Source organism: Montipora capricornis, chromosome 2, assembly GCF_036669925.1.
Source record: "Montipora capricornis isolate CH-2021 chromosome 2, ASM3666992v2, whole genome shotgun sequence".
NCBI classification, from domain to species: Eukaryota; Metazoa; Cnidaria; class Anthozoa; order Scleractinia; family Acroporidae; genus Montipora; species Montipora capricornis.
In genome coordinates this window covers 52,811,857-52,822,274 of record NC_090884.1, presented here as the reverse complement: position 1 = coordinate 52,822,274, position 10,418 = coordinate 52,811,857, and the positions used below count along the sequence as shown (strand labels likewise).

Here is a 10,418-nt window from a genome sequence, read left to right as displayed (position 1 = left end):
GCGCGAACGTCCTTAAAGAGCTTTTCCATCCTCCCGCTCACTTCTCTTTAACGTTTCATGATGATTCGGAAATAAATGTGCCATTCTTTTGCCTGCCTGGAATTTTTTGCCCGGCGTTTTTGTCGCCATGTTATTTTATTAACTAATGCTTGAACAATATTTATGAAAGTCAAGTAGACTAGTGCACGACTGATAAAAACAACGCGAACATCAGTCGTGCAGTAGTCTACTTGACTTTCCTAAATATTTTGAACCAATTTTGACTGATCACGATCTTCTCTTATCCAACGCTGTGCAAGACTTATCGTCCACGGTTTCTGCAAAGGTTTTAAAACCTCAACTTCACTAATGCTCGAAGTAATGCGTGACATATTACAGTCGCGTTACCTGCGCAGTAACGTTGCGCACAAACATTTAGCGCGAACGTCCTTAAGTCACAATGATGGCATTTGTCACCTAATGATGGCATATGTATTGGTTTTGCAATACAATATTGTTGAAAGGGAAGCTACACGCTTCAACGTTTGTTGGAGAAAACGTTTGATCGAAATCAAGACAATCTTCCAACAAAAAACGTGGAACAAATGTCATCAAACATTCATGCTACCCGTCAATGTTTGAACAGGTAGCCAGGGCTTTAGACAGAGTAAAATTTGTTAACTCTGACTCTCAGGAGTCAATGGTTAAGGGCCGGGAGTGTTAATTAAGCCAGCGGTTTCAATAAAAATTGAACTTGGCGGCTGGTAAGTTTAACTGAGATAACGACTAGGAGCGACTGCAGTCAACTGTTGTCAGTGGTTTTGTTACATTTGTACATGAGTTGAATTCCTTGTGCTTTGGGTTGTAGTGTGGCAGGAAGAAGGGGCAGTTTGTGTGGAGTGTTTAGCGTTTTTTCCCTCCCTTTGCCCCTCCTACTTCCCACTGTTTATCAGTGTCTGTTGTCACCGGGGTGTGGGGGCTCACGGCTGGTTTGTCAGGTTTTGCCAGCCATCGGTGCAGTCTCCATCTTGGAGCTGGTTGCCAATAGTGGAGGCTCCAGGATGTCTCAGGCACCCAACCTGCACTTAGCGACACAGTTGTTAAACTAGTAAGAGCAACTGACTGTATCAACAAGGGGAGTTGTCTGGGAGCATGCCATTTTTCAAAGTTGTCATTGTCAAAATGAGTTTTAATCTTCCATTAAAAAAAAAACATGATGGTAAATCTATCGATAAATAGTGAGGATATCACGCTGTTTCGGTCAAAGATGGGACCATTGCTTTTATTTAACAAAACTGGTTCTTAACCCATTGATTCCTGGGCGTGAGACTTCAAAGATTTCACTCTGTCTAATACCAATTTGAAACGACTTTACTCGTCAACTGGGAGTGTCCTAGACTGTTTGAAGTTTCAACGGGTCAAGCCTTGACAACACAGCTACTGTACAAAGTGTGCTAAATAAAATAAAGGATTATTCATATATCCTATATAGCATCCAGTTATTATAAATAATAATAATTTAACTGAATGCAATATAGAATATAAAATTTTATGTAATGTTCATTTGATCTGTGGCACTTGATATACACGAGAGTTGTAGATCATCACAGTTTAAAGCATCAACTTAAGCAGTTGTGCCTGGATTTTTTTCAAGCTTTCATTGCAACTGCTGGAGTCGCTGCTTTAAACTATGATGATCTCCAGTTCTTGATCAATACAATTTCATTGAAACTCTTGCTTAAGCCTTGACTATTACCTGGTATTATTAACATAGCTATAAAATGTGTGAATGAAGGAACATAGCCTCATCTAAACACTCGGGGAGTATTTACATACTCTCACCTAAACACAGCTACATTGACCAATAAGAGTGTGAATACTATCCTAATTACCGGTATTTTATAAAAGTTGATCATGCTCACAGTCAACAATAATACCTGATATATGATGGGCACCACAAGACTGCCAAGAAATGCCGAGACAAACCGTAAATTCCATACAAGCTGCTCATATTCTCCAAGATCTGATACAAAGGGAAAGAGGATAGTCATCATTTAGGGATAAACTTAGAAAAAAAGCAATAATGGAATAAGATGAATAAAATTCCGTAACAGAGGCCCCCCTAAAAAAACATGCAAACTAATGCTAACATGACTGCAATCCTGAAATGTTATTCGATCATTCCATCTGGTATGTGCTTTCCTAATTATGTAATTCAATTTCGCCACGGGAAAACCAAGACAAGCTTTAAAATACCTTGACCAATATCAGCAAATGAAAACTGACCATCATACTCGGAAACGTACGCTGAAAAAAAAAAGGTTCAAATCAATTTAATTGCAAAAAGAAGCATTCCACAAAAATATTAAACATACATGTATATAATGACAAGGTAATTCTAATATATTTCATAAATATAATCACTTCCTCAAGGAAAACTTATTAATAAGTCAATAAAGTTCCTAGACAGCCAACAGGGCTTTCTAATTTTGCTTTCAGTGTACCATAGGCAAGATAAATAGCTATGGAAACAACAACATACTGGTGTACAGCTTTTCTCTCTCTGCCATAAAATCACTAAAAGAAAGCTGTGCAATGTAGAGGTACATGAACATTAATTAAGCCATTCACTTCTAGTGTTGAGACTTTTACTCGACAAAAGGGCGTGGTTTAGAAATCAATGGGTTAACAATCCCTACATCCACTGCGCGGTGGCCTCATGGTCAGTGTTCTTGACTCCGGATTGAGTGGTCTGGGTTCGGGTCCTGGCCGGGGACATTGTGTTGTGTTATTGGGCAAGACACTTTACTCTCATGGTGCCTCTTTCCACCCAGGTGTATAAATGGGTACCGGCGAATTAAATGCTGGGGGTAACCCTGCGATGGACTAGCATCCCATCCAGGGGGGAGTAGAAATACTCCTAGTCGCTTCATGCTACAGAAACCGGAGATAAGCGCCGGCCTGGTGGGCCTTCTAGGCTCGTAGCAGACTTTACGTTACATCCACCTAAAAACTGTGTCGCCTTTAACCCATGGACTCCTGGGAGTGAGACTTCATAGAACTTACTGTCTTATGCCAGACGATTTTACTGGTACTTGTCAATGGAGTGCAGTTTAGGAGTCAATGGGTTAACAACCCCAGGCCTACATTCAACCCAAATGCAAACTACCCGGTATGTCCCCTTTTAAAGATTGGGTGATTACAAGAGAAATACAAATTTATTTACCTAAGTAAGCGTCACTAAAAGATCAAGAATGTTAATAATAAATAATATTATTTAGATAGGTCAATAACAACATTAATTTTTTTTCAAAAGATCAGTCATAACATTAATTTTTAGATATTTCCAAGCTAAAAGAATCTCTTTGTAAGCTGTTTTTACATGTAGCTCTTTGTTACCTGTTAGTGCAAAAAGAAGTTTTCCTAATGGTGGATGGAAGTCAAAAAAGAACTGATTCCTCATGAAGAAATTTGTAAACTGGCCAAAATGCACTTCATCAAATCTGCAAAGGAAGAATAAGAGCTTCTCCAGTTCAAAAACAGATTTATGCTTGTCCTAACATGTAAATAGAATAAACCTAAGGCACACTGTCTGAGTGTATCTTGGTGACAGCTAGCATGCAGTACAGTTGACTACTGGTCTTTACTCCCAAATTTACATGTACATGTATATATCACTTTCAAAAATCTTAGGACAAATTCTCTAACACAACCAGGTTAACCCATTCATGCCTCAAACCCCCTAGGACATAACCCCTCCCCCCCCCCCCCCCCCACCCCCTTCCACTAAAAAGTAAAATTGTCTCCAAGTGGCCATGTAATATTCTATTTATTATACAGTACCGCTCAGAAATACGTTAACCAAAATATGCGCATAATACGCGTATGTGCGTATAACCATACGCGAGTACGTGTATGGTTATACGAACATACGCGTATATGCGTATACAGATATACGCGTCTGCCTCATTAGCTTACTTATTGTTCTAAACAATACACGTAGCTTGACAGCAATACAATAGTACATGACTACTACATGACGAAGACGCACTTTCACAAACAGCTGTCGTGTTCGGAATACAAACCCACGCAAGGATGTTTATTTCATCGATAAACATGCAGTTCGGGTTCAGAGTTACTTTATTCACACTATTAAAAAGAGAAAATAATATACACATAAATACAGAATTAAAGTAATGTTTACAAAGATGCAAGTAAGCTATAATAAGGGTTATGGGTTACAAGAGAGTGTGGCGACCAAAGTAGCGAGTACTTTCGAGTTGGCGCTCATCGTGCTCACCTTCTTAAGGATAGACAAAGCTTAAATACGGGACCTAAATCTGGCTGTTGGGTTGATTCCGGCGCTAGTGTTCGTTGCAGTTCTTGGAAATTGTTTGATTGACCTCGCCTGTGATGCATAAACGAATACTATACTCGTTGCTTTTAAAGTTCATGGTGTTGCGTTTGCTGTAACGACTTTGTGCGTCCGTGCGTCGGCATTTGTTTACTCTCAATTCTATTTGAATGTCTTCAATAAAACAAGATGGTGTGTTGTCATTTTCTTTGAATTTCACTAACTTGATTGAGCGCTGCAGTTTATGGGATCAGTAAAAAATTAAAGGCCAGTACTTGTCGGCCCGATTCTGTTGCTGCGACAGATTTTTTTACGTCGGGCCGATTTTTTTCAAAGCCACCGCCAAAAATCGGGCCGACAAGTCGCACCGTATAAACCGGCTACATTCCCTTCCAGACATAAAAAACAGTTTTTAAAAGTGGTTAGAATGAAATCTTTCAAGCTCTATTGAAAAGATTAGATTATGGTGAAATTACGACATAATAAGTCGTGTAGCATTATTTATCTTTGTTGTAGCTTAACAATTAAGTGGACATCAGAAATTTCTTTAAAATGCGACGTTATTTTCTAGGAATTAAAAATTTTCCTTCTTCTTGGCGTTGATGAGCTTTCACAGATTTCTCGTACCCTGCGATCAGGCATTCTTTTTGTCCTGAGAGCGAAAGACGGCGACAGCGTAGGTGTAAAACAAAAGAGGCAAAATTATTTTCATGGCATGACTGATTTCTGAACAATCGGATCAATTTCAAACTGTGAATAATTATTATTTTTCACTCCCAATTTCACCGTTCACTTCATGCCGTGAAAGTTTTCACCGATCATTCACCGATCATTAGTTTCACGCCAAGAGTGAAAGTTTCTTTTCGTAGAGTGACCACGGCGTATTCACACTGTGAAAATTGAAATTCATGCACCGCGACCGTGAAAAAATTTCACGGTTTTCAATGAAATCCATAAACCCCCTTTTTGCATGAAGGGCCACAAATGATACACACATTTAAATGCCAAACTTAAGACACATTTTTCTTTACATTCTGATTCATAAATATTGAATTAAATTTACTTGTGATGCAGTAAATTCACGATGCGAAGCAACTTGCGCGTTTGTAACATGATAGCTTTTGGAGTATGTAAATTTTCTGTTATCGGCTCGTGGCTTTATTCAGATCCAAAAGTGCTTTGTTTTACACAACAATGCAACACAAAGGAAATTTATGGTACTGAATAACAAAGGAAAAGCAGACGCGCATGTATATGCATTCATACGTGTATGAATATACGCGTATGCGCGTATACATATACGCGTATGAACATACGCGTATGTGCGTATACACTGCGTATGCACAGTTAACGTATTTCTGAGCGGTACTGTATAAACACCAATGAAATACTAAATCAATTCATGAAAGGCATCGAAAGGCGCGATTTTTATAGCATAACCATAGCAACAGTGATCTTTTCACGTGCGAAGATAACATGCATGTTGTCTTCAGGCGTGAAGATATCATGTTTTTGCATGAAAGCTCACTTGGCATTTCATTGTTGTTTAATTTATTATAATAAATGCTGGTTTATCAACTGAGTTGATATGGTATATTGACCACCCTTAAATGAAACGCAAGGTTTCAAATTCCTTTACAGCGCTCAATTTTAACTCACTTGATAAACCCACTTCTGTTTAACCCATTGACCCATCCCCTGGGAGTGAGACTTAAGTAACAGATTTTACTCTGTCCAACACCAGATGATTTTACTGTCTTGTCAACTTGGTTAAATACCTAACCTCTGCAAAATGACAGAGTTTGTGGTCTTCTGGGAGAATGATGAAAGCTTAAGCCTTTGTTTGAAATAATGTTTTAAAACGTACACACTATTCGAATGAAGTACAATGTTGTCCCATTTAACAGCGTTGAGAAGAGTCTGTAGTATTATTATTAAGAAGCACCTAGGGTCTCAAATGCTTATTCTGGATGAAAGATGTGCAAGTGAATGCTTACATGACATGTTTTGGAGTAGTGAGCTTCCACATTCTTGTACCAAATGACAAACCAACTAAAATGAGCCACAAGAAATTAAGTTCTACATTCATGGTGAGTGGTGGGATTTCACTATCTCTTGGCTTTGATTGTGACTGCTTTTCCTCTGCTCTCTGCAAATATATATCCTGAAAAGAATCATAACGAGTTATAATAGAGTCTATACAGCCTGAAATGTAAAAAAGGGACCATCACAAGCCATGCAAGATAAGTTATGCCCTAGTTATCTGAAATGCATTCATAAAAGTCTTTGTAAATTGACATACCAAGACATAACAACACAAAAACATGGCCTTTGACATGCTGCAAGGATTATTTCCTCAAATCCTTTGGTGTGGTAATGACAACATACTTATGGTATGGATGCACATGGATTACTCTTTGGCCAAAATGAGTGCTTAAGTAAGATTTCTTAGTTTCCTTTTTTGTTACGGAAATAATTATATCAGAATAGAATTTGGAAACTTCAGATGGGTAATCTGATAGCATCTATTTGCTTTGTGTCAGCTGAAAGTCTACCATTGTTTTTCTGGGGAAGCCACAACCTGGACAACCAGACCTGAGAAAGAGGATGGGGAGCCACTGTTCACTTACACTGTAGATTCAATTAACAATCAACGATTTCATCATGAAATATTGAAAGCACAACTCTAATAAAACACAACACTTAAATTGTCAAGAGAAAGACCATCAGTTATCTGCAATGAACCTGAGGATTCAGAATACACTTTTACTCTATCAGTGGACAAAGCACCTGTTCATCAAAACAGGGCACTGCCTAAAGCAATAACAACCGTGCATGTCGTGGTAAGATCTCATTTCATGTCTGCATCGATAGTACCAGATACACGATTATCAACACTATGAAAGGGAAAAACTCGCTGATACAAGTACTAAAAGCTTCGATGGACAAAAATATAAATCAGTAAGCCCGCAGAACAAATTAGACACAATATGCAAACAAAATTGGCCAAATTACAAGCTTTTCGAATTTTAAGGCTTCTGTGTCAAGCCCTATATATGAACTTGTAAGCGTGTTATAGGACTTGAACAACAATAAAAAAACATTGAAAACAGCCGGAACTTGGAAATCTACGACGCACCGTATGCAAAAATGATTTGTCCAAACGAACGATAACCTCATATAAAAAAATGCACACGGAATTGTTAAGCTTTATCAACTTACCTGTGCGAGACCGTTGGCAGTTCTGCTTGATTTGCGTTTCTCATCGAGGGAGATTAGCTCAGTCTTGTCATCATCAGACTTTGCCAACTCATCCGACATTGTTTTTAACTGATTGCTATGGATAATTGGGAGTCTCGAAAAAATGCATGCCTAATTGCGCTTTTAATATACAAGAGCACTTGCACCCGCCGTCGTTGTCAATACGGGTAAGGCGTTCATGTTAGGCCCGTAAGACGTCCCGTACGCTACAACTTTAAACTTGATATATACCACACCAAGTGTCCTTTTAGACTACGTTAGCCCGCATCCACCCTAACTAAACCACGTTTACCACAATCCACAATAAGTTAACCTAAGTTAACAACGTTCACCCTAATATGCCCTAAGTTAATGTCGTTCTGCCACGTTAACCTTATTACACCCCGTTAACCCTCATCTACCCTAAGATAAGCACGTTTACCCTCATCTACCCTAAGATAACCACGTTCGCCCACATCTACCCCAAGTTAACAACGTTTACCCACATCTACCCTAAGCTAACCACATTGACCCTCATCTACCCTAAGTTAACCACGTTAACCCTCATCTACCCTAAGATAACCACGTTTACCCACATCTACCCTCAGCTAACCGCGTTCACCCCCATCTACCCTAAGTTAACCGCGTTTTCCCACATCTACATTAAGTTAAACACTTTTACCCACATCTACCCGAAGTTAACCAAATTTACCCTCATCTACTCTAAGTTAGCCACGTTTAACCTCATCTACCCTAAGCTAACCACATTGACCCTCATCTACCCTAAGTTAACTACGTTTACCCTCATCTACACTAAGCTAACCACGTTTACCCTCATCTACCCTTAGTTAACCACGTTTACCCTCATCTACTCTAAGTTAACCACGTTTACACACATCTACCCTAAGTTAACCGGGTTTACCCTCAACTACCCTAAGTTAACCGCGTTTGCCCTCATCTCCCATAAGTTAACCACGTTTACCCATATCTACCCTAAGTGAACCACGCTTACCCTCATCTACCTAGGTTAACCACGTTTACCCTCATCTACCCTAAGTTAACCACGTTAACCCTCATCTACCCCCCACATCTACCCTAAGTTAACCACGTTTACCCTCATCTACCCTAAGTTAACCACGTTTACCCTCATCTACCCTAAGATAACCACGTTTACCCACATCTACCCTAAGTTAACCACACTTACCCTCATCTACCCTAAGTTAACAGCTTTTACCCACATCTTCCCTAAGTTAACCACATTTACCCTCATCTACTCTAAGTTAACTACGTTTAACCTCATCTACCCTAAGTTAACCGCGTTTACCCACATCTACCCTAAGATAGCCACGTTTACCCACATCTACCCTAAGTTAACCACATTTACCCTCATCTACCCTAAGATAACCACGTTTACCCACATCTACCCTAAGCTAACCGCGTTCACCCCCATCTACCCTAAGTTAACCGCGTTTTCCCACATCTACCCTAAGATAACCACGTTTACACACATCCACCCTAAGTTAACCACATTTAACCTCATCTACCCTAAGTTAACAGCGTTTACCCACATCTACCCTAAGCTAACCGCGTTCACCCCCATCTACCCTAAGTTAACCACGTTTACCCTCATCTACCCTAAGTTAACCACGTTTACCCACATCTACCCTAAGTTAACCACGTTTACCCTCATCTACCCTAAGTTAACCACGTTTACCCTCATCTACCCTACGTTAACCACGTTTACCCACATCTACCCTAAGTTAACCACATTTACCCACATCTTCCCTAAGTTAACCACATTTACCCTCATCTACTCTAAGTTAACTACGTTTAACCTCATCTACCCTAAGATAACCACGTTTACCCACATCTACCCTAAGCTAACCACATTGACCCTCATCTACCCTAAGTTAACCACGTTAACCCTCATCTACCCTAAGATAACCACGTTTACCCACATCTACCCTAAGCTAACCGCGTTCACCCCCATCTACCCTAAGTTAACCACGTTTACACACATCTACCCTAAGTGAACCACGTTTAGCCTCACCTACCCTAACTGAACCACGTTTACCCTCATCTACCCTAAGTTAACCACGTTTACCCTCATCTACCCTAAGTTAACCACGTTTACCTACATCTACCCTAAGTTAACCACGTTTACCCTCATCTTCCCAATCTAACCTCGTTCTAGCACGTTTACCCTTATATACCTTAACTTAACCATGTTTACCCTCATCTTCCCCATCTTTCCATCTACTGTAATACAACCGCGTGTACTCTCTTCTACCCTAAAGTGGCCACTTTATACCTCGTTGAATTTCGCCTACCCTCACCTACTCCAAGTTGACCACGTTAACCCTAATTTCACTTCATTTGGCCAAGTTATACCTCGTTGACCATGAGCTACCCCAAGTTAAACTCGCTCTACCAACATTTATCCTAAGGTAACCACCTTCATGCTTATCTTGAACTGTTGGAGCTATCGGAAATTTAAACTAACCCTGTGGTAATATCTTAGCTACGGTGCCTACTATTGTTATTGCGCATACGTTCTGCGTATCTCGAGATACTCGGATTTCCTATCGGCCGTGCTTATTAATACAGGGATATTTTGGCGCGGTTCAAAACTATGCGGAGAAATCAGAACATAGCAAGTTCTCTTGGTATCCAAAAAGAAAATTAGGGGTAACCATGCATTTTTCAGAGATAATTAAGGTTCAATTTGGAAAAGATATCCATACAATGTATTGTATTTTAAAGCTTTTTTCAAATATTGTTGATTAATTATCTTCGAAAAATGCTTGGTTACCCCCAATTTTCTTTTTCTTACTTATAGCAAAGC

The 10,418-nt window shown here is 39.6% G+C and overlaps 1 protein-coding gene across 1 annotated transcript in view; it reads right to left on the bottom strand.

The window, feature by feature from the left end:
* LOC138026862 (protein O-mannosyl-transferase 1-like) overlaps window positions 1-7,763 on the bottom strand; it is a 27,262-nt gene extending 19,499 nt beyond the window's left edge. Inside the window, exons 1-5 of the mRNA XM_068874320.1 lie at window positions 7,556-7,763; window positions 6,331-6,497; window positions 3,379-3,482; window positions 2,236-2,286; window positions 1,917-2,002 (exon numbers count right to left, since the gene is read on the bottom strand). Of these exons, the coding sequence (XP_068730421.1) occupies window positions 1,917-2,002; window positions 2,236-2,286; window positions 3,379-3,482; window positions 6,331-6,497; window positions 7,556-7,654 (507 nt within the window). The 5' untranslated portion in view covers window positions 7,655-7,763. The remainder of the gene's footprint in view (window positions 1-1,916; window positions 2,003-2,235; window positions 2,287-3,378; window positions 3,483-6,330; window positions 6,498-7,555) is intronic.
* Between the last annotated feature and the right edge of the window lie 2,655 nt (window positions 7,764-10,418).